Genomic DNA, 16,712 nt, shown 5'->3' on the forward strand with positions numbered 1-16,712 from the left:
CTCCCGTGCGCTGCCACGGCCCGCGGCCGTTCTCTCCCCGCCTGCTCAGAGCCAAAGCGGAAGCTGAGGGCCGCAGGAGCTCGGGTCAGGGCCGCCGGTTCTCCTTTGGCGTCGGAGGGGCGGGAGGACGGAGCGTGGGGACGTGGGGACGTGGGGACCGGGCTGCTGCAGGGCCGCTCCGTTTCAGCTGCAGAGCGCCGGGTAAAGGCGAAGCGGGAACGCAAAGCGCAGCACCGCACGGAACGTGGGCAGCGTGCGGGGCAGCTCCGATCGCCCAGTCCTGTACGGCCGTGGCACGAAACTGACGCCGGGCTCTGCCTTTGTCTGCGGGGCTGGGAAGCGCTCGGCTGCAGTGCTGCTCCCAGCGCGGCTGGGCGCTCGGGGAGCCTTGGGGTCCCAGGCAGCACCGGGGCCACGGCCGGTCACGGAGAGGATTCTTTTCTTTGTGAGATTCAAATAATCGTATCCCAGAGATAGAGGAGACGTAGGAGGAGATGAAAAGCGAGAGAGAAAGCAGGCAAGCAAAGGACAGAGGTTTGGAATACAGAGGGAGATTAGGAGATAGATGAAAGAGAAAGGAGAGAGATAAGAGGGAGGCAGAGGACAGATCCACAGCGCCCAGATAGAGGTTGCCAGGGAAACGGGAAGGATGAGAGTGGTGAAGAGGAGAGGAGAGGAGAGGAGAGGAGAGGAGAGGAGAGGAGAGGAGAGGAGAGGAGAGGAGAGGAGAGGAGAGGAGAGTGCTGGGGGGGAAGGGGCGCAGGGTGGATGCTCAGGGCTGGGCTGAGGGTCTCAGCAGGGGCTGTCTCAGGGTGCAGCCCTGCTCGGGCCACCTTCTGGCAGCCCTGTGCTGTGCTCTCCCCATGCTGTCATTGTTTGGGAATCAGCCCTCCTTCTCCTCCACCTGTGTGACCAGGAGCCCGATGGCTGTGAGCCAGTCAGTGATTGCTTTCCCCTCTGGGTGTGAGGATGGCAGTGAGACTGCTGGCAGATGTTGATAATGTGTGTTTTTAACATGGCCTGATGAGGAGGGGGTCGCTGCCTCCCTGACGCAGTGCCACGCAGACACACCGTCACTGTTTGCCCCAGCTGCTTGTGCCACCAAACGCAGTGCCTTCATCGCAGTGAGGGCTGGGGCTGTCCTTGGCTCTGGAACCTGAGCCCCATGAGGAGCCTGCACAGCTCCTCCACAGCCCCGTAGCTCCTTGCAGCGGATCAGCATGCGCCCAGCGCTGTTCTCTTTTCTCTACAGGACCTGCTACCACTTTCCCTTAGTGAGCCCAGTTAGGTGGCACCCAACTTGGGGGCACTGATGGAGTGAATTGAAATGTTGGCTTGATTTCTTTAAGAAGGCCAAGTTTACTTTGTCAGCAGCAGAATGACTGTCCTGTATGGGGACATGCTGGGGAGCAGAGAGCAGAAACCCCCCAGGGCTCCATTGCGCAGCTCAGACCGTGGGGACCTCACGAATCCTCCGGCCTCATGCAGAGCGGTGTCCAGTTGGGGTTGTAAATGACTGCAGTGATTCCTTGTGATTTTCAGAGGGGAAAAATGCATTTTATTCTGCTTAATATTTGTATGGATGCTGTAAGGAGGTTTTTTTTTTTATGGAAAAATCACGCACAGACCGAAAGATGAAAGGCTGACTTTTTTCCTTTATCAAACTTGATGGAAAGCTCTTTTAGAAGAGAAAGAAAATAAGCCCAGAAGTGCTCATGCAGATATTCGAGATCCAGCAATTAGCTGCTTGCTGCGGATGATGTGCACAGCCCCGGTGCCCCCCAGCGCAGCAGGGTCTGTGGGTATGGGGACACCCAAAGCTCTGGAGCAGCACAGAGGGGACAGGGAGCCCAGCAGGCACAGCAGCACAGGGGAAGGCAAAGAGAGCTCAGCCCGGACTGCGGGTGCTGCTGGCACTGCCTGCGGCTGTGGCTCAGGAGCTGCAGTGCACACAGCAGAACCAACGCGGCCTTTGCCCCCAGAGCACCGCAGCTACGGCGCGGGATGGGCAGCGTGGATCTGGGTGTCCCTGGAGCTGCAGAGAGGCACCGGTGTGCTTAGGGGAGAAGTGGACAAATGGCTGTAGCGGGGGATTTTTGCAGAGATATTTCCTGGAAGAGTGATGGCTTTGCTGGAAAGCGGAGTGATGAAATTTGTGCAGCTGTTTGCTGGCACTCAGGGAGAGGCAGGCTGAGAGCAGATGTGGGGCGGGCAGTGTGCTGCAATGAGGTGTCATGGGGGAACCAGGAGTGGTCAGGGGTGCGCTGGTGCAGAGCCGTTCTGGATCAGGCCTGTGCCTGTGCCACACAGAGCTCTGTGCACACAGGGTACAAGCTCATGTGCCTGGTGGTGCTTTCCTGCTCGCAGCGGGCACTGTTGCAGCTGTTTGTCCCTCTGCAGGGGTGCCTCTTCCATGGCCGGGTGGAGTTCAACCATTCTGTCCTTCCTGTGCCCTTCTGGTGCTGGCCTGGAGCAGTGCTAGGATGGGTGCTGGACTGTGGGATCACCTCCCTCCCCAGTGCAGCACTGCAGTGCGGCTCTGCACCCAGAGAGCCCCTGCTGCGTGCACGTGGAGCTGTGGGCGCTGCTCCCAGCCCAGCTGGTGCGCTGGGGAACGGCACTGCTGGCCCATGAGAGCCACAGGGAAGTGTGAGGGGGAAGTGACACATCAGCGTCCCTCCGGCTGCCACTTCTCCCTGCTGTGGTGCTGTGCAGCTGCGCCGGCAGCTCTGTGGCTGCTGTGGCCGTGCTCTCTTCTGAGCAGCAAAGCTCGCTCACATACAAGAGCTTCAATGTCTGACAAAGTGCAAAGGGTCCTGTGTGACACAGGCCTGTATTTAGTGCTGGGAGCACAGAGAGCAGCTCTCATCCCCTTGCTTGGAGTGCTGCAGAGGAGGATCTGTCACTGACCTTCTTCTGAAAGCCTCTGGTTATTGGCGATGTTTGGTTGTTTGCTTTTCTCAGGCACGTGAGTGCTGGGAGCTGTGTGTGCAGCTGCTCCCCGTCACAGTGCTGTGCCATGGAGGAGCAAAGCTGTCCCCACTGCTGCTCCAGCTCTGCTCACCGCGACCCGTCCTGCCCCGCTGGCTGCAGGGGGCAGAGCCGCTGCCCCAGGTGATGAATGGGGTATGATAAGTGGCTTTGGAGAAGTCAACCCTTGGGTAAAGCGTGATCCAAATGGACTGGAACAGACATTCAAGTGAGAAATAGTAATTGCTGCACTGCTCCGCAAATGAAGGAAGAGAGCAAAATCCCAACCGGATCTGAGCAGCTTTTCCTGCTTTCCGTCTCCCCCCGCCTGCACAAACAGAGGGGACCCGGCCTTCCTCCCCAGGGAGCTCCTGTTGTGTGCAGCTTCCTCCCTGCAGCACGAATGCACAGCTCTGGGAGCCGAGTTCCTTCCGGGAAGCTGCTGCCCGCTGCGAGGCGCCCCGAAGCCCCGGCGCTGCGCTTCCCATCGCAGCATCCACACCGCTTTGCCCGGCCCTGCCCCGACTGCAGCTCTGCTGCAGGGATGTTGAGAGCCTGATGGGGGGGTCAGACAAGGAGGGTGATACACAGCCCGCGGTTGCTGCTCTCCAGCCCCATAGGTGCTCCTAGGACTGTGACAGCATCTGGCTTAGGGTTTATCCCTGTTTCACCTCCCCCATAGGGCTCCTCTTTGTTGCAGCTGCGGAAATAATTCCACTGAGCAGGACGTCCCCCCACAGGAGGAAGCTGCAGCCTCCTGCTCACCCAGGGCGGCCGTCCCGTTTCTGCCTGCCTGCCCCGGGGATGGGCCCTGCTGGGGGCTGTGATCCCACACAGCAGAACGCCCACATGTCCCCACGTGGTGGCTGTGTTCCCCACCAGCATGCTGCTCCCGCCGCCAGATGCCTGCTGCTTTAAGCAGCTCTCCCACTTCTCTCTCCCTCTTCCTCTTTTGCTTTGTGATCCTCCCTCGGCGTCTCCCATCATTGCTTCTCGCAGCCGGGATCATCACAGTGTGGGCCGGCCGCGGGGCTCTGGTGCTCCCCGCCCCTCCTTGCTGCAGGGCTGCTCCCGGTGCAGCACAGAACCTCCGCCCGGGGAGGAGCGGCTGCTGCTGCGTGGGCTTCCTCGGGGAAGAGCAGGGTGAGGAGGAGAGCCACAAGGCTGTTCCTTTGCCAGGGACGCTCAGCAGCAGTGGGAACTGAACAGAGGTGCTTTGGGGCACGGCTGTGCGGTGCTGGCAGTGATCACTGCTGTGTGTGGCACTGCTCATCCCCTGCTCTGGGGCTGGGCACTATTTCCATTGGAGCGATTTGCTCAGAGGATCCTGTGCTGCCAACAAGCCCGTGCCGGCGGTTCTGTCAGCCCGTCCCACTGTGCTGCGCTCCTCCCCGCACAAATGAGCATCGCTCTGTGTCAGTTGTGAGCAATGCTTTGACTTTCTTCCCGGAAGCAGATGGAATTAAACAGCATGAGGAGTCCCGCAGAAGCCTCCAGAGGGCAGCTGGGATGCTCTGCACGCTGAGTTTCAGTGCATCCTGCTCTGCAGGCAGCGTTAGGTTGGGATGAGCCCCTGAATTGCGTGGGATTGTGTCAGTGGGAACGGCTGCGTGGGGGTCTGCACCGGGTGGGAGGGAGCACTAACAGCCGTCCCTCTCCTCCCGCAGCCATGACCGCATAGGGCGCAGGGATGGATCGTTTCAGCGAGTGTGGGACGCAGACGGACGCCGTGGTGGTGCTGTCCCTGGCACAGGCTGCGGTGCTGGGCTTGGTGTCCGACAATGAGCTGCTGGGGGCCACCGTCAGTCCCGCCGGCTTCTTCCCAGGGCTGGGGGGCGAGGGAGAGCCCGACATCACGGCAGAGCCCGAGAGCGAGGGGACGGCGCCAGACGGGCAGGATGACGAGTCCCTGGAGGCAGAGTGCTCCCCGGAGAAGCACGCGCGCAGGAGGAAGCGGCCCCCGGTGAGGCTGCTGCCCAAGGTGAAGCGCGAGGAGGCGGAGGCGGAGGTGTTCGAGGTGGCCGCGCCCGGGGAGGACGAGGCCGAGCCGCAGCGCGGCGCCCCGCCCGCCCCCCCCCCCGGACCCCGTGCCGGAGCCCAGCGGCGCCGTGAAGATGATCGACCTCGGCGCCTTCAGCAGGAAGCCCCGGCGCCTGCGGCACCTGCGCCGGCACACGCGCCAGCAGCCGCACGGCCGCGAACCCGACCCGGCGCAGGGCGGCGGCGCAGACGCCACGCGGACGCCGTGCGCCTTCGAGGCGGGAGCCGCGTCCCCCGGGGAGCCCGAGGCTCCCGCGTCCCCCGAGCGGGTGAAGAGCGAGCAGGGCTTCGCGTGGCAGGAGCCGGGTGAGCTGGAGGCGGATGCTGCGGGCGGCAACAGCGAGCACAGCAAGAAGGCTCAGCTGGACCGACTGGACATCAACGTGCAGATCGACGACTCGTACCTGGTGGAGGCGGGGGACCGCCAGAAGCGCTGGCAGTGCCGCATGTGCGAGAAGTCCTACACCTCCAAGTACAACCTGGTGACCCACATCCTGGGCCACAACGGCATCAAGCCGCACTCCTGCCCGCACTGCAACAAGCTGTTCAAGCAGCCCAGCCACCTGCAGACCCACCTGCTGACCCACCAGGGCACGCGGCCGCACAAGTGCGAGGTGTGCAGCAAGGCGTTCACGCAGACCAGCCACCTGAAGCGGCACATGCTGCTGCACACCGACATCAAGCCCTACAGCTGCCGCTTCTGCGGCCGCGGCTTCGCCTACCCCAGCGAGCTGAAGGCGCACGAGGTGAAGCACGAGAGCGGCCGCTGCCACGTCTGCGTGGAGTGCGGGCTGGACTTCTCCACGCTCACCCAGCTGAAGCGGCACCTGGCCACGCACCAGGGCCCCACGCTGTACCAGTGCCTGGAGTGCAGCAAGTCCTTCCACTACCGCAGCCAGCTGCAGAACCACATGCTGAAGCACCAGAACGTCCGGCCCTTCGTCTGCACCGAGTGTGGCATGGAGTTCAGCCAGATCCACCACCTCAAGCAGCACTCACTCACACACAAGGTAGGTGCCGCGCAGCACGGAGCGCCCGGGCTGCTGCCTTGCCGTGCCCGGAGACGTGTTGGCCGCAGAGGGCGCCAGGGTGCCTGCAGCCCTTGTCAGCCCCGAGCCGGGGGGCAGCAGGCGGCCACCGCAGCGCAGCGCCCGCTCCGTGCCGGGCAGCTCAGCTCGGCTCCCCGCTGCGCTCACCACTTCCCGCATGCCTGCAGGGCGTGAAGGAGTTCAAGTGCGAGGTGTGCGGGCGCGAGTTCACGCTGCAGGCCAACATGAAGCGGCACATGCTCATCCACACCAGCGTCCGGCCCTACCAGTGCCACATCTGCTTCAAGACGTTTGTGCAGAAGCAGACGCTGAAGACGCACATGATCGTGCACTCCCCGGTGAAGCCATTCAAGTGCAAGGTACCGCGGGGCACCGGGGGAGGCCGGGGACGGCGCCTGGCACACTGGGTTCTGCGAGTGTGGAGGCTGCAGAAAGGGCAGTGGGAAAGGAAAGGTGTGGGAGGTTGGTGGGAGGGCGGGCAGCCCCGCTAGGGATCAATGGGGAGCCATCGGGGCCCCCTGCGGTTTGAGGTCCGTTCTGCACAGCCGCACCCCAAGGCTCTGCTGGGCTTTTTGCTGGGACTGGGGGCTGCGGGATCCCGGTAACCGCAGACCACTGCTGCAGGTCTGTGGGAAGTCCTTCAACCGTATGTACAACCTGCTGGGCCACATGCACCTGCACGCGGGCAGCAAGCCCTTCAAGTGCCCCTATTGCTCCAGCAAGTTCAACCTGAAAGGCAACCTGAGCCGGCACATGAAGGTCAAGCACGGCGTGATGGACATCAGCCTGGACAGCCAAGGTAGGTGTGGGCCGTGCTGGAGCTGTGCTGGGCTCTGTGTGTTGCAGACTGGGAGCTGTGCTCACTGCTGGCTTGCTGCAGGAGCGGGACCGAACCACAGTGCCCATACAGATGCTCCTTGGGTGCCGTGGTGGGGTGGGGGCCGCTGTGGGGAGAGCAGAGCCGCAGAGCCCAACAGGCACGGGGCTGATTCTGGGTTGTGTGTGCTGTGCCTAGATCCCATGATGGACCTGTCGGGGGCTGAGCACACAGAGCTGGACGGGCAGCAGGAGATGGAAGACTACGAGGAGGAGAACTCGTACGGCTATGAGGGTGTGGGGAACCCCCCAGACGATGGCGCACTGGCAGAGCAGGCCATGAAGGAAATGGCTTATTACAACATGTTGTAGCAGGGAGGGCGGGTGGCCCGGGGTGGGCGGGGGGATGGCGAAATGGACCCAGCATGTGAGAGAACTGCTGCTGGGATGCAGTGCTGCTGCAGGGGGGTGAGCAGGGGGCAGGCAGGGACATCCCTAAAGCACGGCTGGGCACAGGGCAGGGAGCCTGGGAGAGCTCTTGCCTTCATGAGGTCATTCCTGCTGGGGGCCCGTTCTCCCTAAGCCTCTGGATAAGGAGTGCCCTCCTACCCGGTGCCCTGCCACCCCTTTGTCCCTCACACCTCAGTGGTGGCCGGACCCTCGCCACGTTCCTCACCCTCAGCCCTGTGTGATGTACTTGAAGCTGGCAGGCTGCATCCCAGCAGACAACGAGCATCACTCCTGATCCTACCTCCCGGGTCCCCGCTCAGCTGTGCCGTGCCATGCATCAGCCTGGCATCTCCTGCATGGAGACCAGCGCTGCACCGCCCCGCGTTCCCCAGCTCCCCACAGCCCAGAGCAGCTCCTGTTGCTCTGGCACCGGCCGGGAGCTGGTACGGGCAGAGCTGGGGCAGGCCACGAGAGGCCACAGGGCACACACACAAAGAGTATTTTCTTACAAACTAATTGCAAAGCTCAGCGGAAGCAGCAGCTCTGAGTACAGAGTGGCTTTGGTGAGCAGTGTATTTAAAGGAAGGCAAACCCTGTTCAACTTGAGCAAATGATGGTATTTTGAAAGTAATTTATTTTTTTCAGACGTGCCGCGTGGTTGGATTGATCTTTTCACTGAGTTCCGCTTCCCTCAACCAGTGTTCTTTGTAAACCTGTGTAATGTGTGTGATCTGTGGAGCTCTGCGGGGCTGCAGGGGCAGCGTGGGCCGGGTGGGGGTCCCACACCCACAGCAGCTGCTCTGCTGCACCAATGCTGCACACTGCTGCCGTGTGAGCACCTCTGGGCTGCAGGCAGGAGTGTGCCCTGGAAATGCAGGCCTGGGGGGGGGGCTGCGGGCCCCTCCTGCCCTGCGGTGGGAGCGGGCTGCAGGGCTGCCCTTTGGTCGTGGCACAGCCCAGGACGCTGCACCCCCATCCCCGGGGCACACAGTGGTTGCATCCTGCAGCGCAGAGGGGAGCGGGCCGGCACCCAGAGCCGAGGGGCAGCCGTGTGCTGACCTCACAGCGTGCAACCCGTCACCACCCTGCCTGCTGTCCCTGCACCTGGAGCCTCCCACTGTGGCTCAGCAACTCCTCCAGCCCAGCCCCCTCCCCCAGCCCAGCCCCCCGTGCCCACCCACATCCCCACATCTACCTCTGTCCCGTTACCAAAAAGCACCGCACCCCGCGCCACGCTGTGCCGGAGAGCCGTTGGGGTGCAGCCTGCGCTGCGTCTGCAGAGTGGTTGGCCCCCCGTGCAAAGCCCTACTGTGTTTATTTTTGTCTATCTCCTCGGTTGGAAGAGTTGTTCAGCAATAATTCTAAATAAATGAATTTAAATTCTTTAGCTGCTGCTGCCTGCTGTGCCAGGAGCGCATGGACCGCCCTGCACACCACGGGCCGGGATGTGTTTAATGGCCATTTGGCACCACGAGGTCAGAGGTTACATAAATTACAGCACAGTGAAGGACAGCCCCCCCACACCCCTTCCTACAACCCCCCCTAGAAACGCTTTAAAAACACACGTAAGAAAATGGGTTATAAAAATGAGGGAACGTTCCTGAGCCGTGTGGAGGAGCTGCAGGTGCCGCTCGCAGGGTGTTAGCAGTGAGGTAAAGGCGGGCGGCACCTGGGGGGTCCTCTACTTTTTGCCCAGGGCCTTGTCCAGGTTGTTCCTGATGGCATCCAGGAAGTCGGTGGTGTTTACGAAGTGCTCGTTCAGCTTCACGCTGAGGGAGAAGGGCAAGGAATGGGAATCCTGCCCCCCAGCCACGGCCACAGCCACAGCCAGAGCTGCCGCCCGGTGCAGTGCCAGCCCTAAATAGCTGCCTGCTGCCTCCCGGCACGCACTGCCCCCCTCCCCCCCCCGCAGCCACGTACTTGGCCAGCCCATGGATGCAGCCCGCCAGGTCCTTCGTCATCGTCCCACTCTCCACGGTCTCAACGCAGACCTTCTCCAGCGTCTGAGCGAACCTGGGGGCAGCGCGCTCAGCAGCAGCCGTGGCCCAGCACGGGTCCCCACGTGCCACACGGGGCAGCCCCGGAGCAACCCCCCCCTGCCTCACACCACTCACTTGACCAGCTCCTGGTTGCCATCCAGCCTGCCCCGGTGCTGCAGCCCGCGCGTCCAGGCGAAGATGCTGGCGATGGGGTTGGTGCTGGTGGGCCGCCCCTGCAGGCAGACAGCCCCCACTCAGCGGTCGCCCCGTGACACCTCACTCAGGGACCCCTCAGGGCGCTCACCCACCTTCTGGTGCTCCCGGTAGTGCCGTGTGACGGTGCCGTGTGCCGCCTCCGCCTCAATGGTCTTCCCATCGGGGCACACCAGCACCGAGGTCATCAGCCCCAGAGAGCCAAAACCTACGGCAGGACGGGGTCAGGATGGGACGGGAGCAAGGAACCCCACCGGCCCCAAAGCTGCCAGCATCACCTTGGGCCAGGATGTCCGACTGCACGTCCCCGTCGTAGTTCTTGCACGCCCAGACGAAGCCACCCGAGGACTTGAGCACCTGTGCCACCATGTCGTCGATGAGCCGGTGCTCGTACCAGATCTTCAGCTTGTCGAACTCCGTCTTGTAGTGCCTGCAGCAGCGCAGTCAGCGGCACCGTGCCGGCACAGGGTGCCCACCTCGCAGCCCTGCCCGGCCCCACGCCGCCCTGCCTGCTCCATACTTATCAAAGATATCCTGGAAGATGTCCTTGAAGCGTCCGTCGTAGGCCTTCAGGATAGTGTTCTTGGTGCTCATGTAGAGTGGCCACTTCTTCTGGATGGCGTACTGGAAGCAGCTGTGCGCAAAGCCCGAGATGGACTGCAAAGGACACGCGGTGCTACACTCAGTAGGGACCCCGGGCTCCCCACCAGCCCCACGGCACCCCAGGACTCCCCCGGCAGCTCCCCGGTACCTCATCTGTGTTGTACATGCCCATGCCCACGCCGCCGCCAGGGAAGTTGAACACCTCCCACTCCTTCGCCCCACTGCCATCCTTCGGCGTGAAGACCATCTTGAAGGTCCCAGACTTGTTCACCACGAAGTCGGTGGCTTTGTACTGCGTGGGGTCGCGTGTGGGTATGGGGCCAGGCAGCAGCAGCCCCCCAGCCCCACAGCGCCGTGCTCACCTGGTCACCGTGGGCGTGCCGACCGATGGTGATGGGCTGCGTCCAGCCAGGCACCAGGCGTGGGATGTTCTTGCAGATGATGGGCTCCCGGAACACCGTCCCACCCAGGATGTTCCGGATCGTCCCGTTGGGGCTCTTCCACATCTTCTTCAGTTTGAACTCTGCGAGGTGCAGCAGTGAGGCACGGGGTGCTCAGCCAGCGCCACGCAGCGCAGCACGGCCCTCCTGGCCCCTCAGCTCCCTTGTGCCGTGAGCAGCTGCCAGAGCCCCGTGCCAGCAGCACAGCGCCCAACTCACAGCCAGCCCTGTGACACTGCGGTCCCGCATCCTCCCCCCAGTCCCTTCCCACCTTCCACCCTGGCCTCGTCGGGCGTGATGGTGGCACACTTGACGGCCACGCTGTACTTCTTGGTGGCCAGTGCCGAGTCGATGGTGACCTGATCATCCGTCTTGTCCCGGTGCGGCAGCCCCAGGTCAAAATACTTCAGCTGCACGTCCACGTTGGGCAGGATCAGCTGAGGGGGGAGGGTCAGAGCAGGGCTGTTCCGGAGCAGCACAGTGCAGCGCTGTACGGCCAAACCCGGCCCCCCTTCCCCCTCCCCCCCGCGTGCCGGAAGCCGCGCAGTGCGCACCACCTGCTTCCTGCGGGGAACGGGGGCCGCTGTGCACCGCAGCTCCGTACCTTCTCCTTGATGAAGGCCCAGATGATGCGCGTCATCTCATCGCCGTCCATCTCCACCACCGGCTTGGCCACTTTGATCCGCCTGTCGGCATCTGGCGGCAGCACGGCGTCATGGGGCACCGCGTGGGGACGAGCCTCACGTGGGGCCGGGTGCGCTTCAGGTGCAAAGCGCCAGACGGGGCCGGGAGCAGGCTCGGTGCAAGCCTCCATTGGGGCACGATGGGTCGGAGCACAAAGCCCCCACCCGACCCGGGGTACCGGGGCTGAAAGGCTCCGGTCTGGACGCGGGTCGGGGCGCCGGGCGTCGGGGCTCACCTCTCACTGGGGTCCCACCTCTCACTGGGGTCCCACCCGTGGCCCCACCCACGGCCCAGACGAGGTGGGAGCACCGTGAGCTGCACAACCCCACCCGTCTGGGAGCGGCTCCGGGTGCAAACCGCGCTCAGGACGCGGGTGCAACACGAAGGGCAAAACCCCACGCGGGATCGGGACGTGGCCCGGGGCAAACCCTCGGGGCCACGAACGCAGCTGGGTGAGGGCGCAGCCCCCCCCCCCCCATCCCGTCCTCAATCCGGGTCGCTACGGCCCGCGGGGCGAAGTGCCGGGCGGGGCCGCCTGCACACGGTGTTGGGGCCGGGCCGTGCCGAACCGCTCCGAACCGCGCCGCGTCCCCTCCCCGCACCCCTCCAACCCGCGCCCTCCCCGTCCCAAAGGACGCCCCTCTGCCCCCCCCGAGGTCACCGCACTCACAGTGCCGCCGCTGCCCCGAGGGTCCGAGCGCGGTGCAGATGGCGGGGGGCGGGCAGCGGGACAGCCCGGCGGCGCGGCTCAGCGCCGGGACAGCGCGGAGGCAGCGGGCGGCCATGGCGCGGCGCGACGGGGCGGCGGTGGCGGCAGAGAGGGGACGCGGTTCGCTCCGCCCCGGGGCGGCGCGTAAAAGTCTGCGCCCGGCACCCCCGCGTTGGGCCCCGCACGGGACGAGGGGAGGTGGGGGTGTAAGCCGTTGCCGCCCCCATCCCACCGCCCACCCCGTATCCCTGTGGGGTGCATCAGGAGAAGCCCCGGGTGGAGATCCTAAGGGCGTAAGCTGACCCGTGGTGCGCAGCGGGGTGCGCTTAATGCGGGCCACGAGCGGTGCCAAGGCACAAGGTGACCGGGCGGGGATCGGCTGTTAGCGCCGCGTGCTGTGGCCCCCGGGCTGCGTTCATCCCCCTCCTGCTCCGCGGAGATACTGGGGGGCTTGGCACAGTCTGGCTGCATACGGTGGTAGGGCACACAGGGTGCAGCGGGCGCGCTGCGTGTCCCCGTGCCCTTGTGGGGGCTGGGGGGGACGTGGCGCCTGCACATCTGGGGACGTGCTGCCAGCCCAGCCCACAGAGGGCACCGAGCTTTCCCTATATAGGAGCGAGCGATCCAACACGTGATGTGGGCACCGCACCAAGCGGGACGCAGCGCTGCTGCTCTGCCGAGCTCTGACCGGACTGAGCCTGGCACGAGGGACGCCGTGCCCCACAGACACCCCGCAGCGTGCCCACGGCCGGGCTGCGCAGGGCGTGGAGGCTTGCTGTCCCTCTGCTCGGGCCAGCGGGAGGCTTTTTTTAGCCACGAAGGCTGGGCAGATCCCACTTTGGGAAGCGGAGCTGAACAACAGGCGGCCCCGAGCAGAGGGGCGGCAGGGAGGAGGCGGGGGGGTGGGGAGGGAGAGGCAGGACCGGGCACAGTGACGTCCGCTGGCTTTAACATTAACCAGAGCTGCGGACGGCGGGCTGCCAGCTGAGGGGGGCTGCGAGCTGCGGGGGCCACGGCTCCAGTGCAGCGTGGGGGACTCGGAACCCCAACATACCCACTGCAGCTCAGCTGCGCACAGCCACGTGGCCGGCACCGTGGGGCTGCCCCATGGCAGGGTGTTGGCGTCGTGGGAAGGATCTGGGGGCCGCCCCACGGCCGCAGCGCTGCCCCCCCCGCCGCCCTGCGGTCAGTGACCTCGTGGCAGGGACGAGGTCAGGGCAGCGCGGCCCCGCTGGGGAGCGGCCATGTGGCACCGTCCCAGGAAGGACGGCCTCCCAACAAAGGAGAGCATAGTTGGCTGGAGCAGCTCTCCACAGCTGGGTGGCCCCAGCAGGGTCAGCGTGGGCTGCCGAGGGCGGGGGCCACACTCCAGCGCTGCTTGGAGAGCAATGTGTGCCAGGGGATTCTGACAGCTGTGGTTTGAGGGCCCCAGCAAGGAATAACGGGGCTGGTGGAGGCGTGTGTCATCTGTGCCCCTCCACAGCCCCCACAACAGCCCCGCAGCACACCCTGCTGCACCAAAACCTGAGTCCAGGAGCAGCTGGGGCCACGCAGGGCAGCACAGCAGCTCCAGGAACATTGTGACAGCGGCACAGCAGCCGGGCTGCCAGGGCTTGGTGGCGCAGCAGGCAGATGGCAGCACTCCGGGACGTGGCACAGCTGAAAATGCGAATGGAATGGCAAGGATGAGGAGCCCCCGGAGGTGTGGGGCTGAAGCTGGCAGGCTGCATGTGGTGCTTGGCTCCATCAGGGCTGTGCTGTTGCCGCAACTCTGCTCAGGGGCTGTGGGGGCTCAGCACCCAGGACCCCCATGCTGGGCCACCCCAAGCACCCACTAAGACTCAGGGAGACTCCAGCAGCCCTGCTCACCGGCAGCACTTGGCCAGCAGCCTCAGGCTGTGCGTGGCTCTGGGCAGACACCAGCAGCCACACGCTGCCCCAAAGGCCCGGAGCCACGCAGCAGCGCCAGGACCTCACGGCAATGCCTGCAGCCCCAAGCACATCCCCGTCGTCCGTGCACCCGCCATACATCGCCAACACCTCTGCCTCTGGGGCTGCCCGAGAGCAGCTCCTCCCTGGAAGCACCCACAGAACCGCTCCCCATTCCCCGCGGCTCTCACGCAGCGCTGCGCGGGGAGCAGCACCATCCGGGGCCGACGGCACCGCCGCACCGGGACCCCCCCTGTCCCACACAGCCCCCCAGTTCCGCCTCCTCTCCCCGAACCCGAGCCGGGCGGACGGCGGCGGCGCTGCCGGCGGTGTTGAGCCGCGGGGAGGGGCCGGGCGGGGCGGCCCTTTGTTGCAGGCGGCGGGCGGAGCAGACGGAGCCGCCCCTCACCGCCCCGCACCTCTCCGCGCCCCCCGCGGGCGGGGAGCCCCGGAGCCGCCCCGCGCTGCAGGCGGGATCCGCGCCCCGAGCCGGTAAGCGGCGTGCGGGATGCGTGTGTGTGTGTGCAAGGGAGGTGTGCGGGGGGATGCGTGCGTGTGTGTGTGTATGTGTGTGCACGCTGCTGGGCGGGCGTTCATGTGCTGCCGTGCAGCGCCTGTGTGCGGGGTGGGGGGGCGCGTGTGTGTTCGTGCACGGGAGGTGTGTAACGGGGGGTGCGCTTGGATGGGGATCCCCGCAGATGCGTGTGCACAGCGGCAGCGGCTGCACAGAGCTTGCAAGAGCCGTGGGGGTGGCAGAGGGCCTGCGTGTGTGCAAAGGCGTGTGCAATGCGTGCAGGGTGTGCGTGCACACAGCGCGTGGTGCAGGGGCACTCGGGCCGCGTGTGGGGACTGCTGCCCGCAGCAGCGTGGGGCTGCACTCATTGGGGCGCTTCCAGGTGTTTGCAGTGTGGGGCGTGTGCCTCCTGTGAGCACCGTGCTGTGTTTACATGCATGTGGGGCTGCGTTCTGCACACTGCCTGCCCCAGGAAGTGCACACACAGCGTTATGGCCGCGTCTGGGGCGGCTGTGAGGAGCTGCGTGTGCTCTGTCACACGTGGGACGTACGTGTGCGTCGTGTCCCACCTGTGTGAATGTGTGCAGAGCAGGACGTCTGCATGCTGTGCACACGCTGCGTGTGCAGACACCACACTGATGGCGTTCAGTGCCACAGCAACCACGGGGCTTCGAAGTGGTGGGGGACAGCTGGGGCCACGCAGGTTGTGGGGTCTCAGTGCCTCCGACGTTTGCTCCCGCAGTGCCGTGTCTGCTCTTAGATTCCAGGAGCCCCTCTTCCTGCTGTGCCTGCGGGGGGCCGAGGAGAGCAGCGCTGGTTTGGGCTCTGCAGGGCCGAGGGTGGCCAGGGAGGGGTCACGCATCCCTGCACCGGGACCCCCTCCTTCCCGCACCCTGCATGCAGCTCGGAGCCGCCCCATCCCCGCCCCCGAGGGGTGTACGGTGCTCCGGTTCCCAGGCCACACGCGCTGCCGGGTGGGCGCTGGTTCCAAGCGGGGCCTCTCTCTGCTGCCATCCGGGCGCAGCAGAGCAGAGAGGGCCGGCGTGCTGCCGCCAACCCATCCCGCGCGGCCGCGGCTGCAGGCCTGAGGAAGCCCCGTTTCATGGAATGCACGCTTGGGGCCGCCAGCAGAGCAGCTGAGCCGGGAGGATCTGTGCGCGCATCGGCATCGCTCGGCACGGCTGCAGGTGTGCGTGATGCGCGCTCCCGCTCCGCACGCACAGCCGAGGGGGCGGCGCGGGGTCCCGCGGGGCGGCTCCAGGCTGTCTGGCAGCTCCAGGGGGAGCCGAGACGGGGGTGCGCGCGACATCCCCGGTGACGCGGGGCGGGACGAAGGGCCGCACGTGGGCTGCATCCGAGCCGGCGATGCGCCCGCACCGTGCCGAGCAGGGCCGGAGCACGCAGGGAACAGCAGCGTGGCGCGGCCTCGCGTTGGCTTCCGAGGGAGCGGAGGGCTTCAGCGTGGGAACTCGGTGCGAACACCGCGTCCCCCCCCGCAGCTGACCCTGGGCCGCGGGTTTGGCTCTGCCCAGCCTCGCACCCCGAGCTGTTGCCCCGTCTCCACCGCTGCAGCCGGTGCCGGGCTGACACGGCCGTGTACAGGCAGGGCGGGCGGGCAGGCACGCACGCACGCACGCACGCACGCACATGCCCGAGCGGGGGGCGCGGAGCCGCGGGTGCCCCCCGTGCTGGCACTCTGCGTGGGCAGGCGGAGGAGATAAATGGGAGCTCGGCGTAAACAGGCCGGGCTGCCAGCAGCGGGCTGCGGGGCCGTTCCAGCAGCGCTTAAAGGCGCAGGCTCCGGGCTCGCTCCTGCTCCGCTCGCTGCCCTCCCGGGGCACCCTGCCCCTGTGTCCCCCGGCCCACCCTTCCCGCATGGCTCGCGCTGTTGCGGGCCGTCGTCCCGGGGCTCCGGGCGCCGCGCTGCGGCAGCCACACGTGGGCGATGCCCGGGTCCGCGGAGCCCCGCGGGGACCCCCACGGTGCCGGGGGACGGCGCTGCGGGGGCAGCGGCAGTGCTCGTACCCCACGCAGCGTGACGCTGCCCCGCTCCGTGACGCAGAACGCGTCCCGTCGGTGGCACTTCCCGGGCAAAGGGTGCTGATAAGGCGGCGGGGTGGAGCCGGCCGGGCCCAGGAAGGGACAGCGAAGCGGCGGGAGCGGGAGGAGAGCCGGGACGCGGAGCGACGCTGCCCCGGCCCTGGGCGCCAGGTATGGCCCCACAGCGGGCAGTGCGGGTGAGCGGGGAGCAGGGACGGCGCGGGACACGGTCCGGGGAGGGTTCGCCCACGGTCCCGCTGGGGGTGGCCGTGGCCG

General features: G+C 65.9%; 2 protein-coding genes across 2 annotated transcripts; one reads left to right on the plus strand and one right to left on the minus strand.

Annotated features, from left to right (window-relative positions):
* Positions 1–759: 759 nt before the first annotated feature.
* On the plus strand, positions 760–8,712 carry ZNF710 (zinc finger protein 710). The gene is given in 5 exon segments (XM_042891561.1): positions 760–5,067; positions 5,069–6,020; positions 6,227–6,418; positions 6,684–6,858; positions 7,075–8,712. Coding segments are annotated over 5 exon segments (1,899 nt in total). The 5' UTR covers positions 760–4,660; the 3' UTR covers positions 7,248–8,712.
* A 2-nt stretch (positions 8,713–8,714) lies between these two features.
* On the minus strand, positions 8,715–12,012 carry IDH2 (isocitrate dehydrogenase (NADP(+)) 2). The gene is made up of 11 exons (XM_042891562.1): positions 11,915–12,012; positions 11,165–11,256; positions 10,832–10,997; positions 10,483–10,643; positions 10,269–10,412; positions 10,038–10,174; positions 9,796–9,947; positions 9,613–9,725; positions 9,440–9,537; positions 9,246–9,338; positions 8,715–9,094 (listed from the first exon to the last, which is right to left on the minus strand). Exons 2-11 carry the CDS (start codon positions 11,213–11,215, stop codon positions 9,007–9,009), a joined length of 1,203 nt encoding a protein of 400 aa, XP_042747496.1. The 5' UTR covers positions 11,216–11,256; positions 11,915–12,012; the 3' UTR covers positions 8,715–9,006.
* Between the last annotated feature and the right edge of the window lie 4,700 nt (positions 12,013–16,712).

This window comes from Lagopus leucura, unplaced genomic scaffold, assembly GCF_019238085.1.
Source record: "Lagopus leucura isolate 7727_CA_CO unplaced genomic scaffold, USGS_WTPT01 88-31_obj-0_obj, whole genome shotgun sequence".
NCBI lineage: Eukaryota > Metazoa > Chordata > Aves > Galliformes > Phasianidae > Lagopus > Lagopus leucura.

What these genes read in the sequence shown, in the direction of transcription:
- IDH2 (XM_042891562.1), bottom strand. Translation starts at nt 11,215, where the DNA reads ATGGACGGCGATGAGATGACGCGCATCATCTGGGCCTTCATCAAGGAG. An exon ending in GGCACGCCCACGGTGACCAG is followed by an intron (nt 10,413 to 10,482) that starts GTGAGCACGGCG and finishes GACCCCACGCAG; the next exon opens with TACAAAGCCACCGACTTCGT. An exon ending in TGCATCCATGGGCTGGCCAA is followed by an intron (nt 9,095 to 9,245) that starts GTACGTGGCTGC and finishes CTTCTCCCTCAG; the next exon opens with CGTGAAGCTGAACGAGCACT.